This window comes from Eulemur rufifrons, chromosome 9, assembly GCF_041146395.1.
Source record: "Eulemur rufifrons isolate Redbay chromosome 9, OSU_ERuf_1, whole genome shotgun sequence".
In the NCBI taxonomy this organism is placed as follows: Eukaryota; Metazoa; Chordata; class Mammalia; order Primates; family Lemuridae; genus Eulemur; species Eulemur rufifrons.
The window spans coordinates 43216065-43229390 of record NC_090991.1 but is presented as its reverse complement, the minus strand read 5'-3'; the positions used below and the strand labels follow the sequence as shown (position 1 = coordinate 43229390).

The following is a 13326-nucleotide window of genomic DNA, read 5'->3' as shown; positions in this document are numbered from 1 at the left end:
TCACCTGTTGAAGGAGGAAATATGATGAATTGGGTTTAAGTTACCAGTGGGACACACCCATGTAAAAATGGCCAATATGCTTCTGGAAAAGCAGAAATGAAACCACAGAGAAAGTATGGGGCTAAAGACATAAATTACGCACATGAAAGTTTTAAAAGTAGATGAGGTCACTAAGGAATGTATAAAAAGTGAAGATATTAAATCAATATAGAGAATTGTAAAGGACCTCTGTACTTGAGAAACTGGAGGAGGATCACAAGGATAACAACAGTCAGATAGATATTTAATGATTTTTTCTTTTGGTGTAATGATCTGGTGTTTTTTTTTTTTTTTTTTTTAAGAGTTCCGTTAAGATACAGAAGTACTGATGCATTAAATTATATGTCTGAGATTTACTTTAAAGTAATAATAAAAGATTTAGAAGTGGGAAGGGTTAGGTAACAAGACTGGCCAAAAGTTGTTAACTAATAAAGTTGGGTGAAGGGTACATGAGGGTTCATTTTATTATTCTACCTTGTAACTATGTGTTTGAAATTTTCCATAATAAAAAGTAAATAAGTACAAAGGAAAAAAAAGTCAGAGAAATTAAAGAAAAAGGAAAAAAAATGAAAAATCTCGGGCTGGGGGCGGTGGCTTACGCCTGTAATCCTAGCACTCTGGGAGGCCGAGGCGGGTGGATTGTTTGAGCTCAGGAGTTCGAGACCAGCCTGAGCAAGAGCGAAACCCCGTCTCTACTATAAATAGAAAGAAATTATATGGACAGCTAAAAATATATATAGAAAAAATTAGCCAAGCATGGTGGCGCATGCCTGTAGTCTCAGCTACTCGGGAGGCTGAAGCAGGAGGACTGCTTGAGCCCAGGAGTTTGAGGTTGCTGTGAGCTAGGCTGACGCCATGGCACTCTAGTCCGGGCAACAGAGTAAGACTCTGTCTCAAAAAAAAAAAAAAAAAAAAAAAGAAAAGAAAAAAGAAAAGAAAAATCTCACAAAAGCCTACTTAGAAGAGTAGCAAGGAGGTGGTGTTCATGAGTTTCAATTTCTACAGGGAGGTCATGGATACTGATGAAGAAATAACATTTAAAGTTACAGAATCTAGCAGAAATGTTAGACTGAATGATATAATGTTCATTCCATTTAAGAATATAACAAGGTTATTAAAATAAAAAAAAGACACACACAAATCTTAAGCTACTATGTTCAAGGGTTATACAGTTCAAATTTCTAGTCACAGTCATCTCTGAAAATACTACAGGGCAATTGGAAATAGATACATGAAACTGTAGAGCATGAGAACAAATATTTCAAAAAAAAAAAAAAGGCTAGAAAAATTTTGAACATACTAGGCTAACTTGATCTGTTTCTAATTGCTGAATACTTTAACGAAACAAAAGAATTGATACTTGCCTCAACTTCTGCCATGAATGCCTCCAAGGGATCATCATCGCTGTCAGAATCTACTGGCTTGGAATGGAATCGCTGGCGGGTTGGTGAGTTTTCGGCAGGAATATAAGGTAAATCAACATTGCTAGAGTCTTCTTCCTCATCTTCAAAATAGCTGAAAATTAAAATGCAAATTGGTGAAGTGAATGTTTAGTTTGGGGGTCAGGGAATCTTTCATTTATTAAAAATTTTTATTACAGTATATCTTATTATTAAGAGATTTATCCTATACAGATCAAATTAGAGAACTCCAGGGCTTTGGCTAAGGACCTAATTATTAAGTACTACTTAATATAGACAAAATTCTAATATTACAAAAAAACCAGTCACAGCAGATTCTCCATTTAATTAGTATTTGTTCAAATCACATTCCCAGTTCTATTAAAAGGGATGTGTTTTCAGTACAACTTAGTATTTCATTATTGAATAAATATGGCAAATATTAAAGAGTTTGTGCTATGGGAAAAAATGAGACTTTTGTACGAAACATTAAAAATTAAGTTTACTCTTTATAATCCTTAAAAAAGACTTGGCAATATTTTCATAAGGCTAGAAACTTTCTTTAGAAGTCTTGGGCTATTTTCTGAGAACTGACAGAAAACTTCTAGAATTAAAAATGCAATCCAAAAATCATTCTACCACATTACTTAAATATTCAGAAAGGACAACTTAAAAGTCTAGATATAGTACCACTTTCAGTTCAGAAAAGGATGTCAATACAGCTCTTTATAAACCATATACTAATGCAAACTCATTTATATAATAGGTTTCATTCAACCAATGAAAAGGTATCCAAACCTGGTTAACTGCTCTCTAGAATAATATTTGACTCTGCTGAACCTTAAACACCACCACTGTATTTGATTCCTGAATAACATACCAGCTTTCTAAAATGCTGCTGTGTGCTTTTTAAAAATTTAAAAAAACAATCTTCAGAAGATTTTTTTTTTTTTTTTTTTTTTTAGAGACAGTGTTTCACTTCATTGCCCAAGCATGAGGGCAGTGGTGTGATCATAGCTCACTGCAACCTCAAACTCCTGGGCTCAAGTGATCCTCCTGCCTCAGCCTCCCGAGTAGCTGGGACTACAGCTACAGTGAGCCACCTCGCCCAGCCCCAGAAGCTTTTTTTAATTAAAACAAATATATATCACACAGTGCCACAACCAATTGAAAATAACAGCAATAAGAGATTTCTTCAGATTCAGCAAAGAGAGAAATTATCTATAGAAATTAGACTTCAAACTTTCAAATCCCAGCTTTTTATTACTACTTTATTACACAGCAAGTTAAAAATGAGGGCAGGTGCAGTGGATCATGTCTATAATCCTGGAGCTTTGGGAGGCCAAGATGGGAGGATCACTTGAGACCACGAGTTCAAGACCAGCCTGAACAAAGTGAGATGCCGTCTCCATAAAAAATAGAAAAATTCACTGGGCATGGTGGCACATGCCTGTAGTCTCAACTACTCAGGAGGCTGAGGCAGGAGGATCCTTTGAGCCCAGGAGTTTGAGGTTGCAGTGAGTTATGATGATGCCACTACACTGTAGCCTGGGCAACAGAGAGAGACTCTGTCTCAGGAAAAAAAAAAAAAAAAAAAAATATATATATATATATATATATATATATATGTATGTAAATGTTTCTTGAGAACTGTGGGAAAAATCTGAGTAGACTTTTCTACCACTATCATATGGTTCCAACATGATAGTTTTAAGGACTTAGATGTTAACACAAACTTGTGTTTCTACCAGTTCTGACAAATGCCTATGTATACAAAACAATTTATACTGCATCAATGAAAGCTGCAGTAAAAACCACATGGATCACATGAAATTTTTCTTTAGCCATATTTAAACTTCAATAGCTTCAAATCTTGCAACCATACATTTATTGAGCAACTATCCACTAAAACACTATTCCAGGAAGAAACCACAATTCACTGAATGAGTAAAGTTATAATTAAGCACACTAGGTATTATATTCCTTACAAATGAGTAACTTGTCAATTTAACTTATTAAGAAATATGGGCCGGACATGGTGGCTCACGCCTGTAATCCAAGCACTCTGGGAGGCCGAGGCGGGTGGATCGCTTGAGGTCAGGAGTTCAAGACCAGCCTGAGCAAGAGCGAGACCCCGTCTCTACTAAAAATACAAAGAAATTATCTGGACAACTAAAAATATATAGAAAATATTAGCCGGGCATGGTGGTGCATGCCTGTAGTCCCAGCTACTCGGAGGCTGAGGCAGGAGGATCACTTAAGCCTGGGAGTTTCAGGTTGCTGTGAGCTAGGCTGACGCCATGGCACTCACTCTAGCCTGGGCAACAAAGCGAGACTCTGTCTCAAAAAAAAAAAAAAAAAAAAGAAATATGGAATTCAGTAAGATAACCCACTTAAAAAGTCATCATAATTTAGGAAACAAAGTTTCTTTGCCTCAGTTTCTACTGATGGAATAACTATGTCAAAGCCCAATCTTTGCTAAATCATCAGAAATTACCACTTACGCGTTTTCTTCATCAAAGTTGGCCCGCTTAGATCCAATTTTGTAGAAAGAAGGAAGCTGTGGTGGAGCTGACTTTCCAAAACCAGAAGAAGAACTGGTTGCCCCAAAGGCACTGTGGGACTGTTGTGGGAGTTTGGGTTCCTCCTTCTTCCCAGCACTGATGGCAAAACCTCCAAAGCCAAATCCCCGCTTAGTGCCAGGACCACCTTTATTCCAGTTCATGGTGCCAATGAGTGATCTGTTAGGAATAAGACACACAAATAAAAATTTAACTTTATAAAGTAAATAGCTCCATTGACTTGTATGTCTCTTCCAACTTCTACCTACAATTTTATTCTAAACTTTAGCCTCTCAAAACTATAACATGGTAGCTGGGCGCTATGGTGCAAGCCTGTAGTTCCAGCAACGATCACTTGAGCCCAAGCGTTCAAGTCTGAAATTTGCTACGATCATGCCTATGAATAGTCATTGTACTCCAGCCTGGAAAATGTAGCAAGACACTGTCTCTTAAAAAAAAAAAAAAAAAAACAAGGCCGGGTGTCATGGTGGCTCACATCTGTAATCCTAACAATCTGGGAGGCTGAGGTGGGAGGATAGCTCCAGGTCAGGAGATGGAGACCAGCCTGAGCAAGAGAGAGACCCTGTCTCTACTAAAAATAGAAAGAAATTAGCTGGACACCTAAAAATATATAGAAAAAATTAGCTGGGTATGGTGGTACATGCCTGTAGTCCCAGCTACTCAGGAGACTGAGGCAGAAGGATTGCCCAGGAGTTTGAGGTTGCTGTGAGCTAGGCTGATGCCCCAGCACTCCACTCTAGCCTGGGCAACAGAGCGAGACTCTTGTCTCCAAAAAAAAAAAAAAAAAAAAAAAACCAACAAAACTTTAACATATTTCATACACACACAATGCTAGAGCCTCAACCAAATGATTACATTTTCTAAAATATCGAAGAAATTGTAATTCATTTTATTGGGATCGCAATCTAAACAGCAATGCAGAATTTAATATTATCCCCTTCAAAAGGATTTGACCGTTAATTAACATCTTACTAAGCTGCCAAAATACTTTAAAGAAATATTTCTGGGAATCTGACGTGCTAAGCATTGTGTTAGGCAATTGGAGATACGATGAAAAGAAAGATGAAAAGACTTAATCTCTTAATTTTTATGCTCAAATAATTTATAGTCAGCCAGGAAAAGGAAAAAAACTCCACATTTATAATGCTTGTCATAACAAAGACTGAGGTGCTATCAGCAAGATTGTCCCCAAACTAAAGATTATTCTCTAGTAATGACATCTGGAAGAATCAAAACTTTAAAAAATCAGAAATTGTGATACTATCTATGTATTTGTCTCTGAACCATACTTTGAACTATGCATTTATCAAGCAACTGCCCACTAGAACACTATCCAGGAAGAAACTATGATTCATTGATATGTTGCCTAAAGTATTTAGCTAGCCTATTACAAAGAAACTTAAGCATCGATAAAATCACTTTACAAGCAATACCTTCTGTCTTACCAGTCTTGGCTTCAAAAAAACACTTTTTTAATGACAAAACTTACCTAAATTTTATAGAAAAGCAGAATGCAAAAGAGGAACCAACTTTAAAACTACCTGAAATCTCCTCTCCCAGCTATGTACTTTGTTATTTTTCTTGCTATTTTTTCTATGCAGATGTGCATACACACACAAAATTTAAAAACAAATTTGAAACCATATTGTACATATTTTAGTTACAGATTTATTCACATAATGATATACTATAATAGTTTTCAATGTCGATAAGCATATTTCTTCACTTTACATTGTTATATTTTAGATATATTTTTGAGCTTAACCTTATTCCTTAGAACCAATTTTTAAAATGCAACTGCCCCATCAAGAGAATATGCATTCTAAGTATAAAAAATTTTAAATACTAGCTGGGCATGGTGGCGCATGCCTGTAGTCCCAGCTACCCAGGAGGCTGAGGCAGAAGGATCACTCAAGCCCAGGAATTTGAGGTTGCAGTGAATTATGATGATGCTAATGCAGCCTAGCCAGGCGACAGAGCAAGACTACCTCAGAAAAAAGAGTAAAGAGTACTTTGTAGACCGTTTACCAATAACAGGAAGGACAAGGTGATATATTAACCAGAGGAATTTTATTTATTTAAAAAATGTAAGCAGGTTTATATGCTAAAGGGGGAAAAACAATGAAGTTAGAAAAACTAAAATGTAAAATGTCAAAAAAAAAAAATCATAGGATTTCCTGAGAGAACAGAATAGACAAGATCAAAACCTCTATCAAGAGAAGTAAATAACTCTTCCTCCCAGACTGGAAGGAAGGAGAGAAAAGACGGACATAGGTATGAATCAGTCCTACTAAATAATCAAAAGGCTTGTATAAAGAAGCAAATCAACTTCTGCCAGAGGCAGGCAGTGAGAGCTTGGGCAGGTGAGAATTGTTTAATGGCTCTCAGACTCAGCAAGATGGAAAAGCAATCCTTTCACTAGCAGACAGAGAACACAATGCCCATTTCCCCTAATTCATTGTCTCTAGCAAGGCCAAACAACTGTGCTTTCTATATACTCCACTGACTAGAATGTTAGCTCCATGAGGAGATGGACTTCCTGGATTTGTCCACCACTGTATCCTTGGTGCCTAGCATGTGTGTAGCACTCAAAATTCTGTTGAGTGAATAAATATAATGGATCCAGGCTCTCCGAAATTCATCCTAGTATTTGCAAAAACCACCACCTTCCATCATGACAAAGCTTGTTAATTAGCCATCCACCTTTCCTGATTAAATCTAAGCCAGATCATCCTCAATGAATCATTACTATCTTAACAACTGTTTCGCCTACTATTAAATCACATGCTATATATGCTATTGAATCTTGACAATCAGAGGTTTGAGAGATTATAGCTGATACAAGCAGCAAAAGATATTCCCCCTAATTTCTATTTGGTTGTAAAAAAAAGAAAAAAAGATGAGGTCAGGCGCAGTGGCTCATGCTTACAATCCCAGCACTTTGGGAGATCAAGGCGGGAGGATCGCTTGAGCCCAAGAATTCGAGATTACACTGAGCTATGATTGTGCCACTGCACTCCAGCCTAAGCGAAAGATCAACCTGTCTCAAAAGAAAGTTAGATGATGAACTCTCTTCTACTTAGGCTATTAAAATTAATATTTGCATTCTCTAAGCAAACATTGTTTCGAGAAAAGACACCTACTAGTTAAGAGTCAAAATATAATAAGGATATTAAAAAATTAACTATAGTCCTATTTGTGGGTCTGTTCAAAGTTCTCTTTATTTGGTCTTAACACACAAGTTATAACAATATACCTGGTACATCACAGTTTCCAACAAATTATCAAACTCACATCAAACTCACATCAAATAGCTCTGAAACCTCACGTATGCCTCCATAAACAACTTCTCAAATAGATGACAGAAAAGGTGAAAACACCCACTAGCTTCAGGACATATATTCACCACATAGCTTCCCATACCCAGGAAAATTTCAGAATTCATTAAACACAACAAACTCATAGGCTAGGTGCAGTGGCCCACGCCTATAATTCCAGCACTTTGGGAGACCAAGGAGGGAGGATCACTAGAGACCAGGAGTTCAAGACCAGGCTGGGCAACATAGCAGGACCTAGTTTCTACAAACAGAAAAATTAGCCAGGTGTGGTAGTGTGCACCTGTAGTTCAACTACTCAGGAGGCTGAGACAGGTGGATCATTTGAGAGCCCAGGCAACAGAGTGAGACCTTGTTTCCAGCAAAACAAACAAACAAACAAACAAACATCCCCCAAGAAACTCAACTACATAAAAGCAATCCAATTAAAAAATGGGCAAAAGACATGAGTAGGTATTTCTTTGAAGAAGATATACAAATGGCCATGAAAAGATGCTCAACATCACTAATCATTAGGGAAATCAATACCACAATGAGGTATCAATCACCTCGCACCCATTAAGATGGCTACTTTGGGGAAAAAAAGCAGAAAACAGTGTTAGCAAAGATGTGGAGAAACTGGAATCCTCTCACATTGCTGGTGGGAATGTAAAATGGTTCAGCTGCCATGGGAAATACTACGGTGGTTCTTCAAAAGATTATGAACAGAATTACCATATGATCCAGCAATTCTGCTTTTGGGCAAATAGCCAGAAGAACTGAAAACAGGAACTTGAACAGATAACTTATACACCCATGTTCATAACAGCATTATTCATGATAGCAAAAGGTAGAAGCAACCCAAGTGTTCCTTGATGGATAAAGTGGTACACCCATAAAATGAAATATTATGCAACCTTAAAAAGGAAGAGAATTCTCAAAAACAAACAAAACTTGAGAATGATCCTATGTTAAAAAAAAAAAAAAGGAAGGGAATTCTGATACATGCTGCAACACGAATGAACCCTGTGGACATTATGGCAAGTCCAGTTGCAGAAGTACAAGTATTGTATGATTCCTCTTATACGAGGTACCTAGAGTAAGTAAACTCAGATACAGAAAGTAGAATGGTCGTCATCAGGGGCCGGGGGGAGGAAAGAATGGAGTGCTGTTTAATGGGTAAAGAGTTTCAGTGAAAAGGGTTCTGAGGCTGGATGGTGGCAATGGCAGCAAAAAACTTGGATATACTTAATGCTACTGACATGCACACTTAAAAATGGTTAATATTTTTATGTGTATTTTATAATTTAAAAAACAAAAACTATGAAAACTAATTAGATTCCATTGGCACATGTATTTTTAGATTGTTATTTTATCCAATTTATGAGGGAGCAATGACGCTATCTAGGCCTCAATCTCTACTTTGAAATGCAAACATACTTGTGAAAATTACATTTTTCCTCTTTAAAAGATTCATTTTAAAAATTAAATATCTAATTTGAAAAGAATTAGCTATATAATGGAACCATAAACAAACTTTAATGAGCATTTGCTTTACAACCTAAGTTGGGTCTTAATAACATCCATTATTTGATATTGACCATTAACCCCTAACAACTTTCTGTTGCATGCCCAGCATAATGAAGGACACCTCTCATGTATATCCTCTTTTCATCTCCCCCTCCACTATTGCAATAATTTCCTAACAAGTCTCTCTGATCATTATCCAGCTTCCACCAGTACAAGAGTAACCACTAAATCAAAATATACTGAGTGCCTATTTTGTGCCACTAAGGATACAGTAATGAAATCAGACTCAGTCCCAGCTTACAGGGAGTTCACAGTATGGTCCAGGACAGAGAAAAACCAAATAATGTAATTTCAGGCAGTAAAAGTTCTATGAAATGTAAGCAAACCGGTAAGAGGCAAACTATTACAGACAGAAGTCAGGCAAGGCCTCTCTGAGGTGAATGACCCTTGACATATGACAGGCACCCTTCCCCCCTCACTGTACCGTTCCAAGAATGTCTTTTTCTCTTTTTACACTGTTTAAGTCTATATAAATAGCTTTTCTCACGGAAGGGAGAACACCGGAATAGGTTAGACTTTCTTGATACAGCAAGCTCAAACTGAATCAATTTTGATCATCTGCCACAATATTGCTTGCAGTAAGAATGTTATTGGAAAAGTCATAGTAATGTATATCCAGAGGCTGCATCTATAACCAGTCAATGTTTCATAGTCCATAAGAAGTGACTGCATGTAGTAAAGCATAAAATGATGATGGGAGACAAACAGTGAAAAGAGAAAATGAATTTTTACTTTCTTTGGCAGAGTAGCGTGGTTTGTGTTAATACTTTAGAACCAGGGAAAGTCATACTGAAGGGAAGTGAGTATTCATTCAGACACTCAGCAAAAACCCTCTTCTTCCAGACTCTGGCCCCAAACCTTTGAACACACATTTCTGATTCTGTCACTTCCTTCAACTCAATAGCTCTCCAGTTAATCTGGCTGAAATGAGACCTCCCAGTGTGGCAACAAACCACTTTACCATTCATATTCCCCAAGGTCTCCCCACATGTCCTCAGTTTTCCAAGAAAACCAAGCACTTTGGTGAATCCTCTTCCCTCTGCCTAGATTCTCTCCTCACCAAATCTCTCACTCTATCTACCTTCCTTCAAAGCCCATCTCAAATACTAACTCCTAGAACAAGGACATGAATATGATTTCCCCAGGGAAGTGATATCTCCTTCTTCAACCTCCCTTTCCAGTCTTAAAACACCTGATGTTTAATTATAACTATTTTGTGGTGTTCTCCAATTCCATATGACAGATTTCATGGTTGAAGAAATAGGCTTGTTCATTTTTTTTTTTATCTCTTATAGTATGTTTTTCAGAGTACATACTTTTTATTCATGTTTATTACATATGTAACAGACCCAAAGAGATCTACCACTTGGCTGAGGAACAAATTCAAGATGGCATGAAGTCCACCTTGGTATATGGTTCTAGGCACTAAAATGCTGTGATTTGGTAAGAAATCACAACAGAATTGTAAAGTAGCAGAGAATGACTATGTTCAAACTCTAGCTCTGCCACTAATTTGACATGAACCTCAGGGAAGTTATTTAGCTTCTCTGGGCCTCAGTTTCCTCATCTGTAAAATGGTGAGACTATCACCTACCTCAAGCGTTGCTGTGAAAAACCACAGAATCATAGAACCACAGCTAGAACCCAGGCTAGGCACAGAAAGATGCAAGCTATGTAGAGAAGGTAGAGATGTGCAGAGGAGGAAGGCATTCCATAGAGGAAGATAAAACTACCAAAGGATAAGAAGAGAGAATAAATGTGGAATCTAAGACAATTGGCTAGTTTTTGTTTTGGGCAATGGTGGGAAAATAAGATATGATTTAAATGAGTTTAAAAATAGTGGACTAAAAACTGATTATATAAACCACATTACTTTATCACGTGTATTTTTGGAGGTAGATGAAAGAATTCTAGCGACAGTAATTAGCATCCAGTCTACAGAAAAATCTGCATTGAGAACATCTCACACACTATATACCAGTCAGTACTTTAATGAACCTGTATAAAACTCAAGAATTCCATCACATTTTGTTCAAGCCAAATATAAGTAAATGCTGGATTGTAGTTATTTTAGAAGCATCCCTTCCTTTATGCTAGCTTAAAGAAACCAAGAGCTGATTATATGACTATCAATATGATAAAACACAAACTGAAAGAACTGCACTCCCCCATGAATTACCTTGTTACAATGTAAGTAACCCTTTATTACTCCTCTGTGCAAAACCCTCAGATAGCTCCCATCCCAGTAAAGGTGAAATCCTCACAACAGTCTAAAAGGCCCTGGTTGTTCTGCCCATCCCCTTTCCCCCTCCTTCCCTGACCTCATCTCCTACTACTCCCTCTGCTCACAGGACTCCAAGCACATTGGTCTTCTCACTGTTCCTCTAACAGGCCAGCTTTGTCCTCTACAAGGCCTTCATGCTTGCTGTTCCCCTGCTTGGAACGTTCCTTTCTCACATGGCTCACTCCCTCACCTTCTAGTCTGCTTAAGTATCAGCTTGTCTGTAAGGACGTGCCTGACTAATCTACTGCAAATTCCAACAACACGTTCCCATTCCCTTTTCCAGCTTTATTTTTTTCCCTAAGACACCAATCGTCGTCTAACATATAGTATAATTTATGTGTTTGTTTGCCTCTCTTTCCCCCCACTAGAAAGTTAAGTTTCATGAGGGCAGGGGTCACAGACCTATCCCTAACACCTAAGATGGTGTTAGGGAATAGGCACACAATAAGCACCAATAAAAATATTCATTGAATGAATGAGTTACACATGAGGCTACATAATGCCCCTTCTAGAAACGGGAAAATACATATTTCCCCACAACGCTGAAAGTCTAAAAATTAATTTTTGGTAGAAACACTTATTGCTTACCTCCTATGTGCCAGAACTGGGCTTAGCTCTGAAAAGTTTAAATGAATTAAGACAATTCCTGCCCTTTAGAAACTCCTGGGTGTGTATACGGGGGACAGACATACAAACATTGTTTACCAAACACCATATACAGGGAAGCCACAGGAAACTGATTAACAGCCTAAAGGAGGAGGGCAAGGACAGAAACGCTGAAGTGAGGAGACTATAATTACTCCAAACTCTCGACTAATACGACAGTTTTTCCTCATATTTTTGGTGCGTATGCTTGCAACTCCACATAAATTATTTATTCACGTCAGATAGGCTTTCAAGTGGGCCGCAAAAAAGTTTGTGTGACTTATGGCGATCTCCTCAAGACTGCACAAAGAACATCGACTATGTCTTTTACAGTCTTCTCGTCTAGCAGGTTTTGCCTATTGGGACCCCTAATGTGGGGGCTTGCATCTCCCACCTGCTGCCTGCTTGGGTCAGAATCCTCCCCCGCGGCTACCCCTGCCTCAGAGCCGGGCACCCTGCAAATCCCTTCCTAGCCGGGCGGGCGCCGCCTCCGGAAAGCCGCCAACTGGGCCTCGGTAAGAGTTGCGAGAAGCGGTAGCCGTGGGAGGGCGGCGCGGCTCGAAAGGCCCCCTCCAGGCCTCAGCCCGCACTTCCCTCCCTCCCCAGCCCCCTGGCCGCTGGTGGCCGGAGGCTCCGCGGACTCTTTGTTAAGCGAGGCCGCAGTTCTCCGCCCTCGCTAGGCCCCACAGTTGCCTCCAGTGCCCCCGAGGGTTAGCAGCCCTAAGTCCAGAGCCCCCACGCACAAACCTGCTGCTACAGCTGCAGCAGCAGCTGCTACTACCGCCGGCGCGGAAAAAAAAAAAAAATCTTGCGGCCCAAAGTACGCGCTGTCCGGGCTCCGTCCCGCCGCGCTCTTCCCTCTCCGCCCCCTCCGCCGCCGCTGCCGTCACCGCCTCTGGCCCGTTGCTGAAAGGGGGAGGGGAATGAAAACCTGACATGCGCAGTGAAGAGAGCGCGGACCAAAGGGCGGGGCCTGGGGCTACGGCTCCCGGAAGGCGCTGCAGGCTCCCGGCTTTAAAGTTCCAGAATGCCTCACAGGCTCCTCAGACTCAGACGGGAAGCTGCTGCTGGGTGGATAGTGTTCATAGCCCACCTAGAAGGTGGGTCTGGGAATGAAGAAACAGGGTCAGTGATGGAGCCGCCCAAAAATCCGAAGAGAAAAGGAGTAGGGCGAATACCACATTTACATTAAAATGTCAATCCCCTTAACTCCGGTCCCTTGCAAATACGATTTGAGCAACGTTTCTCTGCTTGCCTCTAGCCACGTGGTCCCACAGAGCATGGCTACCTTTAACTTCCGGAGCACCCGTTCAGTGTGACGCCAACTTGACTGAACCCAAGTGAGGAGGACTAGGATAGGCGAGGACAGTTCCGGCCCTGGGGCGGGGATTATGTAATTTTCCCAGCAGCCCCACCTCGCCTCAGCTGGGTGTGGGAGAGGGAGGTCTCGCGCTGTCCCCGCGGCTGTGTCC

General features: G+C 39.7%; 1 protein-coding gene and 1 non-coding gene across 2 annotated transcripts in view; both read right to left on the bottom strand.

Moving 5' to 3' along the window:
- The window catches only part of DDX42 (DEAD-box helicase 42), a 36478-nt gene extending 23753 nt beyond the window's left edge, over positions 1–12725 (bottom strand). Inside the window, exons 1-3 of the mRNA XM_069482772.1 lie at positions 12602–12725; positions 3944–4180; positions 1404–1554 (exon numbers count right to left, since the gene is read on the bottom strand). Coding sequence (XP_069338873.1) covers positions 1404–1554; positions 3944–4164 — 372 coding nt within the window. The 5' untranslated portion in view covers positions 4165–4180; positions 12602–12725. The remainder of the gene's footprint in view (positions 1–1403; positions 1555–3943; positions 4181–12601) is intronic.
- Positions 9380–9500, bottom strand: LOC138392770 (small nucleolar RNA SNORA28). Its single transcript, XR_011235046.1, has one exon. It is a non-coding gene; the product is annotated as a small nucleolar RNA SNORA28 (small nucleolar RNA).
- Positions 12726–13326: the final 601 nt, after the last annotated feature.